At 39.0% G+C, this 23,105-nt stretch overlaps 1 protein-coding gene across 1 annotated transcript in view; it reads left to right on the forward strand.

Annotated features, from left to right (window-relative positions):
* The window catches only part of fbn2a (fibrillin 2a), a 76,253-nt gene that overhangs the window by 8,293 nt on the left and 44,855 nt on the right, over positions 1-23,105 (forward strand). Inside the window, exons 6-15 of the mRNA XM_030767829.1 lie at positions 4,346-4,543; positions 10,664-10,789; positions 11,970-12,095; positions 17,625-17,777; positions 18,838-19,035; positions 20,066-20,203; positions 20,528-20,647; positions 21,389-21,514; positions 22,025-22,147; positions 22,579-22,701. Coding sequence (XP_030623689.1) covers positions 4,346-4,543; positions 10,664-10,789; positions 11,970-12,095; positions 17,625-17,777; positions 18,838-19,035; positions 20,066-20,203; positions 20,528-20,647; positions 21,389-21,514; positions 22,025-22,147; positions 22,579-22,701 — 1,431 coding nt within the window. The remainder of the gene's footprint in view (positions 1-4,345; positions 4,544-10,663; positions 10,790-11,969; positions 12,096-17,624; positions 17,778-18,837; positions 19,036-20,065; positions 20,204-20,527; positions 20,648-21,388; positions 21,515-22,024; positions 22,148-22,578; positions 22,702-23,105) is intronic.

Below are 23,105 nucleotides of genomic sequence, written 5' to 3' on the forward strand. Positions count from 1 at the left end.
GTAGGTCAGTAGTGTTGACACGTAAAATTGTATGCAGGGGATCTGTAATAACATAGTTGACATGATGGGGTGTAAGACTCTATGTAAGTGGTAGCAGAATGTGAAAATTTGTTATGAAACTTGAACTCTGCTTATGGAATATTGCATGTACAATCCATAGACTGAATGTCTGTCTTACACCTTCATTCTCACACTTTCCTATCTCTACTTCTGGATCTTTCCCTCCTCCGTTCTCTCACTTTCTGCAGTCTTTCTCTTTCATTATGTACATCCCTGTGCGTCCATGTCTGGACAGGCAGGTCAACTGTGTACCTGTTGTGCATATGTAACTACTTTAAATAAGGGGCTTAGTGTGACAGGTAGATTTAGAGAAAGGTGAATAAAACATGACTAAATGAGGACAGGCCATGAAAAGGGAGCTCTCCCAGTGTCTGTCATCAGTATCCCTTTAATCAGACCAGAAAGAATGCTTTTCAAGTCACTGGTCTCTGCATGATTCAAACACCAGGTTTGGACCGTTTCTGTCTTAAGCTAGGGACAACATTGTAGACATCTGTATGTGCTCTGAATGTTTTCTCCTGGCCTGGTTTTAGATGGTGCATTGTCATGTGCTTTGGCTGCTCTGAGGTCACACTGTTTTAAAGCTAATAAACATTAGTGCTTACATGTAAAGTAGTTGCTTCTGAAATACTGCTGCAGTTTGAACAATTCATGACAGTCCCTCATTTGGTTTTCACACATGGACCTTGTTTAAGAAGATTTAAGGTGGGCTTTTGCCAAAGGTGGTCAGCTCTAAACCCACAACATTGTGTTCATTGATAAAATCATTATTTACTTTCAGGCCAAAGAGTTTTTTTTTTTTTTTTATTTGTGAAGGGGATTGGTTATAACGTAGGAAGCCCATGAGAACTCACTAACAGACAGAGCTCTGACAGTTTGTGATGAGAAGATATATTGCCAGAACATTGAAAAAGTGAGTTTGAATAATCGAACAACATAATGTGGCTCAGAAAGTATTAACTATCCCACTATGTCTAATATTAACCATCCCACTATCCCAAGTCTATAGATGATCCTGGAGAAGGATTCCCATCATTTTAAGAGACTCATTGAAGAGACTATAATGAAGCTTTGGCTGAAAATAAAGAAGTATCCCTCAGATGAAACTGTGTAGGTGGAGTTTCATTGAAAGTACACTGAAAACATAAATACTTGTTAGTGTTATGATCTTTTGGGAGTGACAACAGAGTGAACTGTCAACTAAAGCTTCTTTTGTTAATTCTGTCGCTAAAGATTCTCTCTGTGCTTTTTCTTTCATTCAGTGTGAGAACTTTTGCATTAAATGAAGACGTAAAGTTAAATTAAAATATCACTTAAAGTTAGAAAATGAGACACCTAAACTATAATAACAATACTAAATTTTCAAACCTTTTTCTTTGTATTTTAATGACCACAAAAATAGCTCACATGAACTCATGTTTCACAAAAAAAGCTGAAAATTATAACAAAAGCTGAAATATTATATCCCCGTGTTGTCATATTGTTGTGACAATGCTCTCAGATGCCTTGCATTTGCAAATAGCATGCAGCATAAGCTGAGATGTAAGACTGTTCTGTGCTAATGTGGAACACATGTGCAGCATTCTGTAGGAGGTTTGTGCAGGACTCAGTAGCACTGCAGAAGAGGATGGGCTCAGGCCAGGCCAGAGGAGACCTTAAACGACTCATTTCTTTTCTTTAGTCAGCAGACCAGTCACATTCATGACCAGTCCAACTGCTTTAGGTCATTCACTTGTAAGCATTAAAAAGGCGCCTTGTCTTCAGTTGGTTTTTTTTTGTTGTTTTTTTTTTTTTTTTTTGTCATATTTATTGCAGGAAATTGTGAGTGTATAAGTTAAGAGTAGGAAAACATCCTCAAGGATGTTATTTGGAGGAAAGTGTTTGCGTATCGTTGAGGTCATCTTTTCATCAAGAAAAAAAATGCAGAAATGAAAAGTACCATTAATTATGACATCAGCTTAGCTCATACACATAATAATCTACCATTCCACCAACAACATGATGATGTTGTTGAGTGGTAGATGTTGTTACTGACATTATTTTGCTGAGTGTTATAATGCATGTGTCATTTAGCTTTTTTTCAGTCTGTTTTTCTGATTTTTTTATTTCCAGATGAGTTTGTGTGTGTGAGAGAGAGAGATAGGGATAGCAGTATGGTGTGACTCACTATTTATGCAGTGGAAGTCATTGTCTGGGCAGTCTGCTTTTATGGAATGGACTTTTGTTTTTCATATGTTTCTCTAAACAGAAATAATTTTCTTCATGATCCTGAAAATCGAACCCTTCTGTTCAGCCTCACAGGGCTTTGACATCATAATTTGTTTTATTTGCTGTTTGTCTCACCAGACAGCTTAAATGAAAAACTTATATATGTGTAGTAATTTTACTTAAAATGGGAAGATGATATTGATTTGTGATACCACCTTATGAACCTCATAGGATCTGTTTATGTATTTTGAGCTGGTTTACTTGTGATGTTTTGTTTTTAGCTCTACTCTTTTGCATTCTTCTCTCATTTATTCGTTTTTTTTAAGGGGGTTGGGGTGTGGTGGCATTTCCCCTCAGTGTATTTGTGACAAAAGTGCAATCCTTCTTTCATAGCAACTTCAAACAACTTTCACTGTAGCTCTTGATTACTCATGCTGTCAGACTCTGAATAATGAGAAGAACAATGATAGTTTATGTTGTTGTGACAAATCTCTGATTTCTTAAAGCATGTCATCCTGGCCATGCTTGTACGATGTACTTTATTAACTGTAATGACTTTTGTCAAGTTGTTTGTTTGTAATTACTCTTGTAATATTTGATTAAAATGTGTAGTTAGTGATGGAGTACACTACTGATAGACAGGTACAAAGTTACAAAAGCCCAACCTGTCTGATAACTGACAAACTCAAAGAATGAATCAAAGAACAACTGATCTAAATTCCAAGTTACAAAAATTCATCCCATCCATTTGGTTATCCAATCAGAGTTTATCTGATTTGTTGTCTCTGATGTGTGTGTTTTAACTAAGGTGTTGTAAAGTATTAGAGACTGTTGGTGCATTAATGTAAATGTTTTATATGTGAAAGCAATATCCTGAATCAGAGGAGTGCCACAAGTAAACCCTCCACACCCTGTAATTATGAACCATAAACATGTAACATATAACACATGATGAATGAAGATTAATCAGCTGAACTAGTCTTCTTTATTATGTCTCATTTTTACACTGTCCCATGAGTCAAAGATCTCACTAAGTGGAATATGTTACGCTGACCGCATCTAAACCACAAACGTGTCAAGAGTGATCACCGAGTGAATATGCCTCCTGGCTTGGCCTGTGAGCCTCTCTGTAAATGTTTATAAGTCACGTTAAAAGCAGACTCAGGCTGACAGAAGTGGAGCTGTCAGTGCTTCAGATGCAGCTGTATATACTCTCACCCCGTAATGCTTCACAAACACACACTTTACATGCACGGTATTTATGACGGACCCCTTGTGTTGGCCTTAAGGTCTTAACGTGGAGGTGGAGCACACTGAAACTCAGGGGCTATCTCTTAGAGGAATAGAGAGAAATTTATAGAGGAATTTATTATTTAAAATGAAGCTCCAAAAAGAGTTTAAAGCTCCACGCAGTCAGTAAAGGTTATCACCTTTGTGTACATGTTGATTCGTTTGCATGCAAGTTACTCTTCTATTGGTGTCTTTCTTGTTACAGTATATCATTAGGTGGCGACTATGAAAAACGTGCTGGATATATCCTCTTACTTTTATATTTAGGGCACATAATCAAACAAATACTCAGGATTTTTTGTTTGTTTTTCAGTGGTACTGTGTGTCACTGCTTTGCACAAGCCCTTTGTGTTGTTACATTTTGGTATATTTAGCATGGTTTAAAAGCACCCTGTTCAGACAACTAGAGCATTTATGAGTCAGATTCATGCTAATTTCATTTCCTTATCTTTGTAAAGATATCTTAAACTGTAATTCTGTCAGTTAACTGCTTTGGCCACAAACAGAAAAGAGGTATCTCACCTTTAAAAAGGATAAATGATTCCATTTTCCTTTCAAATATTGTTGTGTATTGTTTTCATATATATGCTGTAAATATGCTACATCACTGGACCATTTTTGAACAGTTTATTCTACAGCTCTTCAGATTTGGTCTTTTTCTTTCTTATTTCATACATGTCAAAACTTAACTAAAGCATTTTTTCCTAAACGTTGTGCTCTAGGTATAGATGTAAAATGTGTTCATTGTCTCTGATATGAGGTTGTGTTTTTTTTTTTTCTCCCTCAGACTACAGAACGGGTCCCTGCTTCACTCAGGTGAATAACCAGATGTGCCAAGGCCTTGTGAGTGGCATTGTGTGCACTAAGACACTGTGCTGTGCCACGGTAGGCCGTGCTTGGGGCCATCCCTGTGAAATGTGCCCCGCCCAGCCCCAGCCCTGCCGCCGTGGTTTCATACCTAACATCCGCACCGGAGCCTGCCAGGGTGAGTGCTCTGTCAGCCCTGATAGCTGCTGAGTCCCATGTCATTTAAAGATTAGTCAGTTTGGTGAAGATAGATCGGTTAGGCTGCTTTTTCATTTTTTTCATTTTTCATTTCACAGTTAACACTATAACACATGTAAGTCACGAAATTATGATTCTGTTTTAAAGTTAGAGCAAGCTGTATATTTTGTGTTAGGGGTGTAACGGTACACATATTTGTACAGAGCGTTCGGTTCGGTGAGCATTGTGATCCGAGTGAATGTAGTCTCACTTTAACCTCGCATGTTACATGCATAACTTTTTTATGGTCTGATGGACAGTCGACCGAAACGTTAGCGAATAAAGCATTACTTGACGAGATACAGTTTGCCCTCTTTTCTACATTTCTGTATGCAAAACTAAAATTTAAAACTCTGTTTCCTTCCCGATTCCATAACGGAGCCATAACTTATCAACTGAATTAGCACATGTTCAATCATGCAGTCTCGTAAGTATGGTGACTGCAAAGTGAGAGCTTGAGGACCCTCCTGTGTTCTTAAGGTCTTCTGTTTGGGAACATTTCGGTTTTCCAGTGAACTACAGTAGCAATGGGCAAAGCCAAGTGGATAAGACAAAGGCAGCGTGCCGGCATTGTTAAACTGAAATCGGGTATGTTGCTGGCAATATGTTGAACATGATTACTCATTTGAGACGGCATCATCCAAATGTGAATATTACTGGTACAAGGAAAAAACAGAGTGGAGTGCAAACTGGAAATTATGGCCAGTTTGCCACTGTTTACAAGCTTGTACAAGTTTATAAGTTCACAAGTAAACTCATAGCAAATGAAAAGAAATTTCTTGTTTTGCATGTCTTTTTCACTGTGCTGAAAACATTCCAAACCGTGACTTCAAAACTGAGATACGTACCAAACCGTGACTTATGTGTACCGTTACACCCCTATATTTTACATTTTCACATGTTTGAAATGATTCTCTGTAGACATTTGATATGAGTTCTTGTTTAAACTTCTGAAGTGTGATGACCTCAAGAGTTTAGGTTTGTTGTATTGTACATGATCTAGCACTAAAACAGCAGTAAATATAACATGGTTGTTGCTACGCTGACGCATTGAAAAGAGCTGGCCAGCTCATGAGTAATACTTGTAACAGCTTAGCAGAACCATTTTCTGTTGTTGTTACTAATCCATTACAAGATTTACTGCTCTATGTAATGCATTATTCATCAGGGATGTAAAATATGATGAACATGTGGCAAAAACTGGTACTCCTTACAGTTCCACCAATAGGGATAACTTCCCTTTCAAAGAGATAGTGGTCTGGTCTTGTTATTTTCAAAGCAACCACAGTAGCATTAAAGTTACATGGTCAGTATGTCTGTAGAGTGAAAAGCCTTCTCTACAAAGACCTCAAAAACCTTGATTTTATTCTTCAGATGGTAATTATTTATCAGATGTTATATTGCACAGATCCCATCCAGAGGGGAATGCTTTTTATTGGTGATATGGCACGAACCATTCCAGAGAACAGAAGCTTTATAGATACTGGAAAAACATACAAATATTTCTCAACTGTTGGATGTCCAGACAGGGGGAAGTGCTGCAGACATACAGTATTAGACAACATCTGAAGTCAAAGCCAAATAGATATGAGGTCAAACGGGTGCTTCTTTAAGGAAAAGGGTTTATAGGCTTGACCAAGTGTGGGTCCGCAAACTGAGCGACATCAGAATCCCCTGCCGACACTCTCGCTTGGAACTTGTTTTAACTTCAGAGGGGAGGGAATCCAGTTGGATACTACAGGCTTCAGTTGGATATCCTGTCTTCTGAGAGAAAGGAAACATAGTGCAGTGTGTGCCCCTTCAGCATGCACAGTTGGAGAGGCAAATGTGTTGAAACGATCCTGAGACACTTTGATCTTCTGTTGGGGCTGGCACGGAACGTGACATACATGCCACTATCTTCAACCCCACAGAGCACCCGATACAAGACGGAGAACGGACCAGCCCTCTGTGATAATGAAGCCTGTAAAATCTCTGTGTCGCTGTAGCAGCACACCCTGATTATTCTCTCACAATACCACAAAGATGGCATGGTACTCCTTGGTTATACTGAACTATTTAAACTTTTATCATTATGAGTTATTCAAACTCAGGGTTGCATCGTACTTATTACCTGAGTTAGTGGAGTATGTCTTTCATAATTTTTAATCTGATGCTGTCCTTGTCCTGTAGTGGTTACAGTTATATCAGTTGACACCAAATTGAGTTTGTTTTTCTTAGATTTTTATTTGAAGAGACAATTATTAGTTACATACAAATGGCAGTGTTTGTGAATTAATTAACCTCAGACAGTCTGGATCAAAGATGGCACCAGTGTAGAGCTCTATAATCTGTTTTAGATGTGAAATGTCTAGCTCAATTTCATTGTGGATTTCCAGTTCTTTGAGGGCGCTTTGGTCTGTTGAATTTTGAAACTAGAATCCTGGTCAGTGAGTTCAAAGTATCCGTTATGCCAGCTCTAGTGACAGGTGTTGAATGAGTGAGTTCCAGGCTCACTCCACCATAGCCAGTGTTATGTCTTTGCCAACCACACTTTTGATGTTTCCCTCAATGCCTGGGACCTGTGATGCCCCCATACTACATTTAGGCTTGGCTTTCAAAGTAGTAGATTCCAGGAGACTCCACATACTGTTGCAATTTAACCCAAACTGGGACTATATGCACAGATGCTTTCTTCCTCAGCCAAGCCTTATCACTGATTCTGGCTTCTCATGACCCATCTGGAACAGCTTTGCTTCAATATCCATAGCATTCAAAAGAGTTAACCAGGAACACAGAAATATCATGATGGTGGCATGGTTTATGTAAGCTTTTATTTGTCCTCAGACACTTCAGGAACAAGCATATTTAAAACAGAAGATGTAAATGAATTATTAAGTACTACACAGTCCAAAGGATATTAGATTACATTTTTGTTCTGTTTTTGTTTTGTTGTGTTTTTTTGTTTCTGTTTTAACCAAAACATATGAAAATGATAGCATATGGTATAAAACACTGCAAGTATTCCTCTTTGAGGTGTTTTCAGTATTTATGAAACTGCATTTTAAACTATTCCTCTATTTTATCCCCATTTGGAACACTCAGCTACCTAAGAACTGTTGTCTCCCCCTCATGCAGCATCCCCCTCAGCTGAGATGAGTCCGGCTGTCACACCTCCTCCAATATGTGTGATGTTAGCCATCGCATCTTTTCAGGGTTCAAGCTTTGTCCAATTTTCAGGCTACATCACACACCTAGGGGAAGCCATAATTGTGTGACAGGGCTCATAATTATATAGATGTTTGACTATCAGTGACCACTGATGAGCAATGAGGGGGAGAGTAGCTGTAGCAGCGCCCCAGACGTAGCACTCATCTCTGTACTGAGAAAATGCCCCAAGCGACTGGGAATCATCATTTACACTGTAATGCTGCATTCTCCTGGATGGTTCTACGAGACTGATAGCAACTCAAGGGACTTTAAGTGTGGTATGATCCTTGGCGTTGTGCGTGCTCATTCCAGTATCTCAGGAACATTCACTCTCCTAGGTTTGCACACATAACATTGTTTAGGGGTTACTGAGAGTACTGCAACAAATGCAAACCTTCCATTAAGCTACAATCTTGTGGACAGAAATAACTTGTTGATGAGAGACGTCAGAGGAGAACTGCAAGAATTGTGCAAGCAAACAGTCAAGCCTCAAACAGTCAAATAACAGCAGAGCAGTGGTTTGCAAAAAGACATTTCAGAATAAACAACTCCCCTGTCCTTGTGACAGATAGACTATAGCAGCAGATGACCACACTACATCACATACTTCTGTCAGCTGAAACCAAGAAGGAAGTGGGCATGTAATGACTAAAACTGAGCATTTGAGTAGTGGAAAAACAGTCAACAGTGCATGGGAAATGTTTTCCTGGCACTTAAGTTCCTTCAACACTGACTGAGCCGTGTTTGAACTCCACGGCAGAGCTGAATATTTTTGCTGACCAGGTGTACCCCTTTATGGCAGCAGTTTACCTATTATCACATAAATATTTCCAACAGGACAATTTGCCTTACATCAAATCTCGTATTGTGGCAGAAAGATTCCCAGAAAGTTTGCTTTACCTTCTGTACAGTCTGCAGACCTCTAGCCTGTAGGGCATTCTTGGGATGAGATGGAATGGGATGTTCACAGTGCGAGCATGTAGCAATCCAAACTGCAGCAACTGTGATTCCATTGCATTGTATGAAGTGTTTCTGACACCATTATAGAGTCCGTGCCCCAAAGTACAAAGAGCTGTTCTGGAGGCAAAGAATGGTGTGACCTGCTACAATATGGGTGTACTGTAGCTAACACACTTCTCTCTTGGTGTATGTGGCAGCTTCTGATAATTAAATAATTTGAATGATGTATTTTGAAATTCCTCCAACCTGCTTAAAAGCTTAGTGTAGACATGAGTTTTGACCTCTGTTTCTCTGTTGATCAAACAGGTGCTGCTTGGTATATTAGAATTGAAGCCAAATTATCCTACACGCACACCTTTAGCAACTGCTAGAAAGGTCGCCATCATCCAACTGGGAGATTTCCTCTTGGAAGTTTGTTGTAGGATGAGATTATGGGCCACGAATAACCTTAATGTGTTGCTATATTGTTAGTAGAGTGCAATGGCTTATTTTGTTAAAGGTTTTCAGTGCAGTTTTGAAGTTACAACTCAAAAGCAATTCCAAGGACGTTAATCAGCACATTCTCTCGTTGAAGTGAAACCACAAAGAAAAAGCAATAAGTTGTGTCACACCACAGGAATGTAACAGGTCAATTAGCTGTTGCAGTTAAGGCATATGGTAGCCATTCAATGTGACAAATGAGAGTGTTACAGTAGAAATGGGCACAGTATTAGGATATCCTGACCATTAGTGCAGATTTCATCCAACCTTTGAAACAGACAATTGATATTGAAAATAATATTATTTCAATTTGTCACAGGGCTGTGTGATAAGACCAAAATCTCATATCCCGATATAGGTCATTTCATATTCAGATAACGATGCAAATCACGATACAGCACATTTCTGTAAATTCAATGAATAAATAGTTTATACATTTCCATACATTAATCCTCCTGACAGCAGTCTAAAATACATCTTGCATTTATCCCATCACAATCATTGCTACACTTCATTACGCAGGATGCTTTGCACAACACATGTTGCCTGGCAATGGTTTTAATGCCTTTGCCACAACCAGCAAGCTTACTTGCATTACTGCTTGTCGGTAAAACAAACAAACAAAAAAACTTGCCATTCAGGTTTCAGTTTGGTTCATTTCAATGGATAGACTTAGTTCTAAATATCAATTCGTGGCAAGTTAGGGGTTTAGGAAAAATGCAATGTGATTAGTATCAAACAGCTCACTTAAAATGGGATTTACTTCAGTTTTACTTCGTCTTTTGTCTTGGCTGGTCAGAGTCCCTCTCCTGTTTGGAATTACCCCATTCTGTGTCACATTCACTCTCCTCCATGTTTGTTTGTGCTGCCCTCATGCAAATTTCCCACCTGCATCTGTGCCGTGAGGAAGAGCGCAAAGCATCATCCGAATGACGAAATATTGCCTAAAGAGTGTGATTTGCAACGCGATGAAATAAACGATAGAGCATACTATGAAACGATAAATCATTTTCTGTCGTCACACAATATGTATCGTCATATCGCGCAGCCCTATTTGTCTATTGCTATAGATGTGAAAAACATTTCATTTTCTATGCTGGGAGAACTAATGGCATTACATTAGTGAGCACTGTTGTGTTTGTTTCTGTCCATCCACTCTGATCAGCGACTGAGATGATTTCAAGCAATAATCAGAACCTCCAGTCAGGACTGAGTTTAAGAGCTGTGTAATAATGAAAAGCAGAACTTTTCATCACTGTGTTATTTACCACTTCTTTATCAAATTCATTGAAGTTACCTCATGCACTTGTGGACAGTTTTATCGCTATTCCTTGGTGCTATTTGTGCACTTTGGTCTCACTGAGAATTCCAGTGTTTGATGTGGTGTTGACATGCATGTATTTTTAATGCTGAATTTTTTCTGTTTGCCCAGATGTTGATGAGTGCCAAGCTGTACCAGGCCTGTGCCAGGGTGGAAAGTGCATTAACACTGTAGGCTCCTACGAGTGTAAGTGCCCAGTTGGGCACAAGCAGAATGAAGGCACACAAAAGTGTGAAGGTAAGTTTTCCGCTGTCATGGTTTAACACAACACAACAATACAGTTACAGCGAATTACTGTGTACAAGTATTGTGGAGGCACTGACATATGATACAAATACTAAAATGCCGAACTACAAAAGACTAAATGACTTCTCATATGGCAAAAATGAAGATTCATTTGGTTATGCATGCAAAAGGGTTTTTTTTGTTTGTTTGTTGTAACACAAATCACAGTTTGTTGCACCGGGAGATAACTTTCCTAAACTGTTTTATGGTCTGTGTCCTGTTAATTAGTACCTTTTACTTAATAGTAGGTCTGTAATTTAAGTGAATACCTGGTTTTGTGCCAAATGACTTAAGAATGGTGCAACAATGGTTGTTTCATATTCTAACAGAAACTGCCGCTATTTTTGATTGCAGAGCATAATGGTTTTGTTAATGTTTAATGTCCCAAACATTTTCCTTTGTCTACATGAGTGTGGTTATGATGGCAGAAGGTTAAAATGGAACAGTGAAAAAAGTAACTGATGTTGTGCATTATTATATAGTCTCTTTGACTGGTTAACTTGAACGCAATAAAGGCTTATAAAAGCTAAAGGACATAAAGCTGAGTTTTACTCCCAGGTTCACTCAGTCAAATTAAGGATGATCCAGATGCTATTTTTATTTTTTGTTGCATTTCATCCCAGAATTATGACTAATTTATTTACTGGACTATACATTTGTATTATGAGTGATAGACTTCAACATAAGTGTCCCTGAGGGAAAAATTACTAATCTTTACAAGCACTGACGTGCCAGGAGAAAGATTAGTTTACCTCAGTGGTCAGTTTTTTTCTTTTCTCTAAGAAGTGCTCTCTCTTTGGGAAATGCTGCATGTGAGTGTGTCTGGATTATAGTTCATCAGCTAATACTCAAACACTGAGTGCACTGTTCACATCACAGAAGTAAACAAGAGGAAGCACTTAGCTGAACAGCCAGATCCATCCTTCCCTAAGGCCTTCAAGGCGCAGTCTATTTACAAATCTTTTAATCGTGATTTATGAGTAACACTCGATTAAAAACACCTATCAGTGTTGTACAAATGCATTCTCTACAAACATCTTTAAAACAGTTCTTTGTGTGCTTGAGTAATATCAATTTCTGCTTCTCAGTAAGAGCCTATGGTATTGTCTCTCTTCCCTCTGATATTGACCAGATGTGGATGAGTGCTCCACTGTTCCACATGTGTGTGACGGAGGAGTGTGTGTAAATTCAGTGGGCAGCTTTTCCTGTGTGTGTCAGTCTGGATATGTGCCATCTGCGGACCGGACACGCTGCTTTGGTGAGTCAGTTTAATCGCTGTACTGTCCATTCGCTGCCTCATCGCAGTAGGACTTGTATTTAAGAAAATAAATATCCTTAAAAGAAATAAATACTGAAAACATATCCACTACAGATTTGACAACTGTTTGCTAACTATTATGTTATATACTTTAGAAGTAAGCTGGAACACTTACACATGTCCTGTTTTGAGTGTGGCTTTAGGAATCGTTTTATTCAGTGTGATTCAGTGTGTGTGTGTGTTGTGTGCACATGAATCATTTAGTGGGAAGACTGAGTTAATGTGCTTCAACACCAAAATCCCAAATGTCAACTAAGACACAAGATTTTATCATTTTTCCCCCCCAACACCAGCATTCTGGCCTTGTAATGTGGTGCAGTCTGTTGTAGGCTGCCTCTGTGACGATGTAAACAAAGTTGTGAGACTGATGTGCATTGTTGAAACTGCAAGCATGTTTGACCGTACTGGGTTGCAGAGAAAACCTTTTTTAAGACGAAAAAAAAAACCATACTGTGACACTTCACACTTACTATTGCTCTTGTGCGTCTTTGAATTGTGATCGGCCTGACAGTCATCCACACCCTCTGTGGTGTTGGTGGAGAGGAGGAGGAACTTGGCCTCCAGAGTGGGTATTGTTGTTGTTTTAGACATATACTTTATTTCTTGCAAATCTGTGTGCTTTGGGGGCTTGAGGAGTGTAGGAATTCTCTCATATGTTTGAATAGCTTTTTTTTTTCAGTCGTACTGTATAACGCCAACCGTTTTTGTTTGGTATGTGTGACAAGGGTTTCCCTTCCATTTACTTCACACCTTCTTTTCTGGATGCCGTTTGCATTTGCAGTGTACCATGCGTGGAGGAATTTCATTCTTGCAGACAGACTGAATTGTAGAATATGTAGCTGAGCTGTTTAGGGAACTACTGGACCATTTGGTTTGGTGCTAAATCTCACAACTGGGTACCACCCAGAAATTCTGTGTGGGTAAGTGCAGAAATGCTGGAATCTTGAGTAATAAATCAGTGGTCAGAATGAGTGAACACAGTCTAGTGTGGCAAATGCTGTACATTTGTGTTGTTTCATATTTTGAGGCACATTCTGAAAGTTTTATTTATTGTGCATTTTCTTTTAATTCCTCTTCATTTTAAAGTGGATCGTTTGGATGCGATAGGACCTCGAGTGTTGCTGAAATCGTGTCAGTCATGTATTTTGACATTAACATCATTAACTTCTGCCATTTTTACAGAAAGCAGAAAGATAGGCATCTTCTTCCATAATGCTCACAGTCTTCAGTCATAAGTGGAAGATAGTATGAATACATTTAAATGGATTGCTTTTACATTCCAGTCTTATGTTAAGTACTAGTAGGTTTGAGTTTTCATGCAATACATTACATATTTCTAAATGTATATTTATATATATAAATATATATTAATTATTTATGTTTATGTTTTAAATGTGCTTTAAAATATGCATTGTAGCATATTTATGAAACATGTTAAATATTTTTAACATTGTGACATTACAAGTCAGTTTGTAAGGTGAGGACAAAAATCTTTACATCCTTGATTATAGACCATAAAAGCAATTGCACATGTAAAATTTATATTTTCATAACGGTTTGACAGATACCTAAAATACCTTGAGAACGGATCATTTTGCTGTCAAAGATATATCTTTCTAATGTATAGTATTTCATCTTAGGTTTAAATGACACAATTTATTTCCAGTTGTTGGGCTTCACTGTGAATTAATTTTTGGCAAGTAGTAAATATATGTCCTCTGTTGGCTGTTTTATACTGATAAGTGATTGGGGGAAAAATCTTGTATTTGATTACTTTATTGATGCATTTAGAAATATTGCCCTTAGAGTCAGTTATTGCTAGTGACTGTGACCTGATGTCAAACATAGAGGTATGTAGATGATTTGTTGAAAAACTGGAGCAACACCTAGGAGCAACACCTTCCCAAGGTCAAAATTTGCTCTCCGTTTTCACAAATTCTTGTATCACAAAATGGGATGCAAGAGTTGTGGCCAAAGGCCACAGTCAATACTTCGGACCCCTAGCCCAGAAAAGAGGTGTCATCAAGTATCCTTCCCACAATATATCACAGACCTGACCTTAACTCCTCTCCCTCAACTCAGCTGCATTTTAGAGACCTGCTGGCTGTTGGCTCCCACCAGTTATTGTGGGGCAGGTACAGAGACTGACTGAGAGAGAGTGTCTGTGTGTGTGTGTGTGTGTGTGTGTGTGTATGTGTGTCTGTCTGTCTGTCTGTCTGTCTGTCTGTCTGTGTGTGAAACAGAGAGAGAATGTTTTTCTGCATGAGTGTGTGAGAGAGAGTGGTTTTATTGCTCTGCACAGTTGACTTGTTTGGGCAAGTAGAGAATGCTCTGCCCAGGTGCATGATGGAGAGATCACACCGTGTCAACGGCCGGACCTGAACCTGTAATTACCACCCAATGAGCCCAGCATTCCAGCTCTGGAGAATGAGAGAGAGAGAGAGTTAGAGGTGGAGTAGGGGTTACTGATGAATGGAGGTGAAGTGCAGAATGAGGTCTGCAAGTTAAATTGTCTCACTGTCAGATCCTGTGTGCTGAGCTGTTAACAGGCAAAGCTTCACTCTGTGGTAGCAGTGGTTTTGTGGGTCATCTCAAAGTTGAAAAATATTCCTATGAATCTGTCAGCACACGCTAGAAGCTTACTGAGCATAGTGACAGTCTGACTTTCTTAACAAAACCAGATAAGCTGTAATGAATTAACAAATTCATCGTTGAATGATTTTTCCATCAAACAGCGATTGCTTCATAATTCATCCATGAGTTTCCATTTTAATTTCCGTAAAAACTGTGGTGACCAAATTACAATCCAGAAATGCAAGAGAAAGGCATGACACCTGGTTAAAACCACTGAACTTGCATCATGCACCATTAACCAGAACAGGTTTACTTTTTAAATTTAAATTTTTGGCTCTTTTTTTTTTATTTTATACCATGTAAAAGTGCAAAACAACCCGATAAGATTTTATGTACGTATGTTTTACCAAATTCCTTCTCATGACTGAAAACCATGCTCACATTGGATTAGAACAGATACTCTGTCACTCTCATAAATTACTACCTATTTGCTTTTGGACGGCTTCCATTGCAAATCCAGTTCAGTCTGAATGTCTTATCATTAAAAGTTGCCAGCCTGCCAGTGGAATTTTCCTGTGTTGTTATTATTATTATTATTATTATTATTATTATTATTATTATTATTATTATTATTACTGCGCTCTACTCTCTGCCTAAAGCTGATGCTTGAGGTGCTCGTCATCTTTACCAGTAAACAGAGCATCAGACTCTGAATGTTTGCTTTTATCATTGAATTGCTGTCAAGTGACTGTCAACACATGTTCACTCGTATAAGAGGCAACAACCCAGTGGATGTTAAAGGAGCATAGCACTCCATTTCATGCTGTCATCTATCAAATACTCACCGTGGCCCTGTACTTCTGCGACCTCTAACCATCAGTTGAGTAAACGGAAAAATCACAACTAAAGAGTGTTAACAACTATTATTAAGGGGGGGGGGGGTTAGAAGAAGGAAACAAACGTGGTGATTACTGGGAGTTAACAATTTCTTACTCTGCTTCCAACTGATTTCTTACTCAGCTTCCAACTATCTATCTTCCAACTTACAGCTAACAGAAAATGGTCTTTTTAAAAGCATGGTATGGTTAGAAGTATGGAGTATGTAGTAGGTATGGTTGGAATATTGTCAGTCCTAGGGCTACGTTTTGCAATGTGGAGATTTTGTTAAAAAGACTTTTTGTCTGTATCATTGGTTTCTTAAAGTTTGCAGATTCTTAAAGTTTGTTTTTGTATGAGGCAGGTTGCCTGCCATTTTCTATAACTGATGAAGTGATGTGTTTGGCTTTTGGCTCGGTGAGAGAGTCTACAGACTTTATTTTTAAGTCTGAGCTTAACAAATTTGTTTCCCTAAACCAAATTTTGTCTAGAATAAAGACCTTCAGTGTAAAAGCATCTGAATTGCAGTTTAAAATCTCACTTCTGCATTATGTTTTCATTCATTGCATTGCACAGTGCAACCATTTGTCACTAAAAAGAGGTTTAGAAAGAAATTCAATTCTTGTCTTAACTCTGAAATGGTGTTAAAGTAGTACTGTTCAACTTTTAAAACAGATACGCTTATGATCTTTAACAGCTCCTGAGATGGCTGAGGTGACTGGAATCCAGGGTTTGTGCCCAATCTGTAATAAACTCTGTATATTTGTATGAGTATATTTTTAAGAGCTTATCAGCTTTAGTTTAGGCCTCAAGTTAGTTGTGCTAGTTGCTGAAATATTTGTTTGAATTTGAGTTTGTAAGTTGTACTTCTGCCTTCTGTCTACTGTCATCCAAATAATAATGTTTAAATAACAAGTGGTGAATGGGATCAGAACCATCTGGTGACATACAAAATGGGTAGAGGGAAATGAAAAAATATTCATTCACATCTAGTAATATTCTTTTTTTGCTTGCAACATCTTTGGAATCAACAGCTGTGTCATAAAAAGAGAATGTGGTCACTGTATTCAGTTTTCTATGCTGGAAACCAATCTAATTAGAAGTGGATTAGCTATGGGGAGATGGAGAGAGGTGAACGTATACCCCCTGCCTGGGCTGTCTGAGGAATTTTATGTTAAAGGTTTGCCTTTCACGAGCGTATGGAGACACATGTGCAAACAGTGCTCCCAGCTATATAAAGCAGATAGAGCCAGGACCTCCTTACAGTAGGTGATTGACCTACATTCTGTGCTGCTGTCATCAGTTGGGCCTTAACACCATACTGTAGAAATCTACAGACAGTCAGTGAGAGAGGGAGGCAAACTGTATAAAAGAGATATAGAGAGATTAGTGAAATACATGAGACACATGTCAGTACGATGAAAGACGGACAAGAGAGAGAGAGAGCTGATTTCAGAAGCTGCATGCATAGGAACCCCACACATTCTTGCTGTCGGAAGATAGTGTGTTTTGGCCATGAGTGGTTAACCTTCGACCTTAGCAGCTTTCTGTAAGATTTCAGAGCAGGTCAATTCGAGTAAGGCTTCCTGGGGAGATAATGTCAAAGCTGCTGCCTGTATGTTCACTCCACAATGAGATTTTAGATTATGACATAAAAGGAGGCCACATACCTGTGATCCTAAAGGGTTAGTGAGGGTCAGGTTAGATAAGTAGCTTGGTTAATAAACTGATTAATTGATAAATAGATTGATTTAATAAATATACTGGAAATTTCACCCTTGAAACACTTTGATTGGGTAAACAGTTTGATTGAATTTTAGATACTGAAAATTGAAAATTCACTCAGTGTTGTGATGATAAGGAGATTTGTGATGTACATAGCTTCTTTTATATGTTTTAAGCAAAATCCTAACAAACACATTTCTTTCTCTGCCCTTTTTTTAATATGTGTGTGTGTGTGTCTGTGTGTGTGTCTGTGTGTGTTTTCTGCGTGTGATTGTCCTGTTTTATGTGTCTCAGATAAGCAGACAGGCTCCTGCTTTGCGGGCCTGTTGAATGGACGATGTGCTCAAGAGATGGGTGGGCATTTCAGTAAGCCTCAGTGCTGCTGTGATGGGGGCCGCTGCTGGGCGCGGGGGGCAGTACCTGAAATGTGTCCAATTCCAGGCTCAGGTGAGTGGCTTTCAACTGTATACACTGGGAGGTCTCACTTTACCCCCTGTTAGTATATACTGCATACCGAGTCACATCTTTCACCAGAATGCTTTTATTCCAATTATTTAATTCACTTTATTCCCTCGTTTTCATTTTGCATCTTTGAAATAAATAGTTACCTTACAGCTGATTCCCCCTATCCATACCATACATTGCTTAAGATTAGTTCAATGCATTTCAGGGAATAATTTCTAGTGAAGTGTGTATGTTTCAAGCAGATGCTTATGGTGAGCTGCAGCCCCCTACTCTTAAGGTTGAACAGAACATCTCCTTATAAGGTCATTTTGGTGTTAAGCTTTAACCTTACGTGCCCTGCTTTATTAAAATGGCCTATAAATAGCAGTGGCTGGTGAGCAGCAGAAATGCTGTGCTGTGTTCAGAGCTGTGCTTCACTGTAAATAATGATGCTCAGCTGTGGGGGTGGTACCTTCATTATGTCAGACGTTTAGACTGAGCGAGATCTTTGGCACTCTCCCCAGTTCACCTTGGCTTTCACCCCAGATCTCAACTCTGTGAATACCACTGCGAGCCAGATCCTCAGGATCAGGATCACCTTAGCTCACCTTGCATAAGAGATCCATACATTTTGCCTTTTTGGAACTGGTCTGATATGGGTCTGGGCTGGTCTATACCCACCTTAGCACCATTAAAATGAGATCAGAGTTCTCAGTTTTCACTTACAAATAGTTCCATGTGATCGATTCCATTTGTCTGAGTCAACCTTCATGGCATGTATGACCTTTGTTTGACCCATATATACACTACTAAACTACTCACCACATCTGCACCTGTTGTCTTGATATATGCTGTTTTGGATATAAAGATTGTAGAGGTATTCATTTCCAGTGTTGTCTGAGGCATTGTGTATATATATATATATATATATATATATATATATATATATATATTCCTGTTTGAAATGAATGATAATAGGTAAACAGGATCCTTTATTTCCACTTGATGATCACTTCTTATCCTTCCCAATACTAACATAGTAATGCTGTTTTGGTTATACCAGAGGACTACCGCAGAATGTGTCTCCAGGGAGTGCCTGTAGGTACATTCCCAGAGATTATGAACCCACAGAGGCCCAATGGCTATAATCCAAATCTCAATGGCCAGGGACTTCACCCAGTGAATGGGAATGGCCATAGACCTCCCCAGATTCCAATCAACGGAAATGGTAATGGACAAAGACCAATACGACCTGATATCGGTGAGTGAATGAGAGGTGTGGCTGCACATATTTCTGAAATTATATCCATGCTCAAAGATTAATTACAGGGTTATAATTGGGACTGTGTACCTTGAATGTTTATACCATGAAATGAAGGAGGGTAGTCTTCCCTAGATAGACAGACAGTTTTTATTAGGCTATTCAGTTGAATATTTTAATAAGACATCTTCAGTATCGTGAGGTACACAAGTATCGTGACAACACAACACAAATGTTGGAAGACTTTTAGACTATAACTGAAGTCTGTCAGGCACCCTGAACAGGGTAAAAATTAAACCTGGAGTAGGCATACTCTAGAACAGTTAAACATGTCCTAATACGTAACTTTCTGTAATACATCTTAAATTTTAATCAGTTTATTCTTGGATGTGGAGTCCCTGATTTGGGTTAGTCAATTATTGACCAAGTCAAACAAGATTTCATCACCATTGTCATCAGTCCTCATTAGTGTAAGCGTGGACAGATGGCACAGCTCCTAAAGGATGGAATGGATTAGAAAAACTCCTGTAATGATGTGGATTCAGATGAACAGAATCAAACATGTTTAAAAATGACTTAATTAAACCATAAACTAGTTTATGCTGTCGATAATAACCTGTCCAGCTAGGTTTGGTAGAGTGCTTGGGTTCCTACTGAAAAGCTATTCATGTCTCTCCACTGACAGACACCATTAATTTGAAGTTTACCCTGCTTCCCTAAAAGATTAATTTAGACTTTAGACCTTCTTAACTGTTCCTCCTCTGTGATCAGTTAAATATAGACTAAAGTACAGTGTGGAATGTTTTGCACCATGTCTGAGAAACCCCAGCTGAAATATAAAAATCTAGTTTAAAAGAACACATTATTCTTGGACCAAACACTATTAATTCTCATACAAGCAAGTTTCTAGACTGATCATGCATCAATAGGCGTATATCATAGTGTTCACTTATCTACCATTTTGAATCCATATTCATAGCTCAGCTATACTATATTTGTTTTTTTACATGTATAAATATATGGTCCGCAGTTTCTCTGAACGAGACCATTAATATCTGCCAGAAGCTTCCTCATCTCTGCCTCCATGGACGCTGTGTACCTGTCGCATCCAGCTATCGCTGTGAGTGTAACACTGGTTACCGGCAGGACAGCCGTGGAGAATGCTCAGGTAACACCACATTATAGCACAGAACACACACACATTCAGCGACATAAATGCTTTTGACAGATTAGGGGAAAAAATCAAAAGAATGCGATGAATGTCTGATGTCTGTAGCACATTACTTTTTCAAAACTTCTTTTTTAACTGACACAAGGCAATGATTACAACTAAGATAAATATTTTCTCTCTGTGGAACGCTGAAACGGAAGCTCCCAGCTTTGAATGACTTTTCAGGGCTGAGAGATTTAAACTGGACATACCAGGCTTGAATATACTGAGCGGTTCCATATAAGTAGTGTCACATCCTCCACGTGAATGGTCATTTCACAGATGTAGATGAGTGTGTCTCTGACCCCTGCCCAAATGGAGACTGTGTCAATACTCCTGGTTCCTTCTACTGCAAGTGTCATCCAGGCTTCCAGAGAACTCCAGGCAAACAAACCTGCATAGGTGAGTGTCACTGTTACCAGGACATTGTGTGTGTTTATTTGTGTTTGTGTGACGTACAGACGTTTTGCACACTGTCATTGCATCATAGTCTTATGTCTCATTTCGTGGTACATGTTTATAAATGCTCTTCGCAGGAAGATAATGAGCAAACCCTTTGCAGTGCTCACCATCTGGCTAATGCGTTGATTACTAAGCGATTTTAATTATTGTTATTTTTACAAAATTAAAGCATGGTACATAGATTAAATTTGTTATGGAGAGTGTTGCAGTTAATGAACAATTTTAATTCACAGTGTCAGTGAAGGTAAGAGCAGAGATTGCGAGTTGTAGCATGCAATATTAATGAGAGTGGTATGTGCACACCTTCCTATTAAAAGAAATAGCCTACAGCTGTAGTCTTTCAAACGAATCAAATGATTTATCCCTGTCCGTTGTTGTTTATAGGCATGTTTGATTAATTTATTTATTTGTTTTTCTGAAAATGTTAAGTGTGACGCATTTGTGGTGCAGTTTATATTTGAAAAACAAAACAATAACAATACTGTAACAATATACTACACCAATAACAGGCTTTCAGTTGCTACACTTCAGCCTTCTAAGAAGCACAATAAGACTTTCAAGCCACTTAGTCTCCTAACACAGATTATGGAACAGTGCCCCCATGAAAACTCACTCTGATTGCGAGACAGTACCCTATTGAAATTGAAGTTGACCGTGTCCTGTGATGTAATTTCCTGTCAGACATTGATGAATGCCTACACAATGGGGCTCTGTGTAAGAATGGCCGCTGTCTGAACACAGAGGGCAGCTTCCAGTGCATCTGTAATGCAGGCTTCCAGCTCACACCAGATGGCAGAAACTGCATGGGTAAGATATGAGCCCTGCTCTGGTGCTCCTCCTCTATTGCTTCCTACCCAACTTTGGATAAACTGCTGTAGATCTGTGACTGAATAGATGAGTTCATAGCGGAAGTGTAACCAAGAGCAGTGAAAAGATTGTCATGATTTCTCTTTCATGGCGATGTTAGTCAGAGCCATCAAACTTGTCCCAAAATGCTCCCATCACACCTGGCGTTCTTAGCTCCATTCAGAACTCAAATCAGCTAGGGCACCAACAGAACTACTAACCTTACGGATTTTTACACCTTTGTGGGGTCAGGTGTGAACAGAGGTTACAGAGGAAAAGAAAATGAGTTAGTGAAGCATTTCAGGCTAAGCCTTTGGATCAGACTGCAGGTTCCATCAGTGAACTGCATATGCAATGAGTTATGCTTGTCATCATTTAGCAGATCCATCCCCTAACAGATAAGTCTGTACGTAGCTGAGAAGTTCATAATGACAAATGTTCAGAATAGTTTGTGTCACGTCTTCCTTACAGATCATGACGAGTGTGCCACCACCAACATGTGCCTGAACGGCATGTGTATCAATGAGGACGGCAGCTTCAAGTGTGTATGCAAGCCTGGCTTCACCCTGGCCTCTAGTGGACGTTACTGTATAGGTAGATCAGTCTGTGCATTCATCTCCACCACTCCTTCCATCCATATATGCTTCTGATATCTTAATGTCCCCAAGATAAAAAAAAAAAATCAGCCAACTTTTCTCATGATTATTTCCCTGATTACATACAGCAAATAAAGCCTCATATCAGTAGCTGATGTAAATGTGCGGTCCGGTTGCTCTTCTGTGGATCAAATGTCAGTATTTGCATCATAAATACAAATGATAATGATTAAGTCATTAGTTAAGAGAAGACAGCTAACGGAAATACAATAACTGTCCACCAGCATGTCAAAATTATCATCACATTTACCATTACTGAGGTGAAAGTAAAAATGTATGTGTAGACTATTAATGCATGATGAATGAGAGAATGCATGTAGGGAAATGTATGTGTGTGCGTGATTTATTAAAACACTATTTCTCTCACAGATATTGATGAGTGCCTGACCCCAAACATGTGTATGAACGGACGCTGTGTAAACACAGAGGGCTCTTACAGATGTGAGTGTATGGCCGGATTGGCTGTGAGCACAGACGGACGCTCCTGTGTGGGTGAGGACTTCAGACACATGTTCACATTGCACCTGCAGACAAACAGTCACACATCCAAGAGGCAAAGAAAATAGTCTTTATAGTATTAATTTAGACCAAATGGAGCTGGCCCTGTGGGCTGATCATGAAAGCCAAAACTTGATATTCATGAACACACTCTTTTGAGTAAGTGCAGACAGGCTTCATTAAAAAAAAAAAATTATAAATTATGTCTGTTAAAACATCCTTTAAAAACATCCTGGAATTTCCAGAGGCATGAAAACATTTAACAAAAACCTTTAGAGAAGGAATTAGTCAGGCCTCACCCAAATCCACCGGGGGCATCCAGATTCCAGTCAGCTTAGGCATCAGTTTGTGCAAGGTGCCAAAGCATCGCACACACATGTTCTCCCAAGCCTGAGTTA

Source organism: Chanos chanos, chromosome 3 (assembly GCF_902362185.1).
Source record: "Chanos chanos chromosome 3, fChaCha1.1, whole genome shotgun sequence".
Classification (NCBI taxonomy): domain Eukaryota; kingdom Metazoa; phylum Chordata; class Actinopteri; order Gonorynchiformes; family Chanidae; genus Chanos; species Chanos chanos.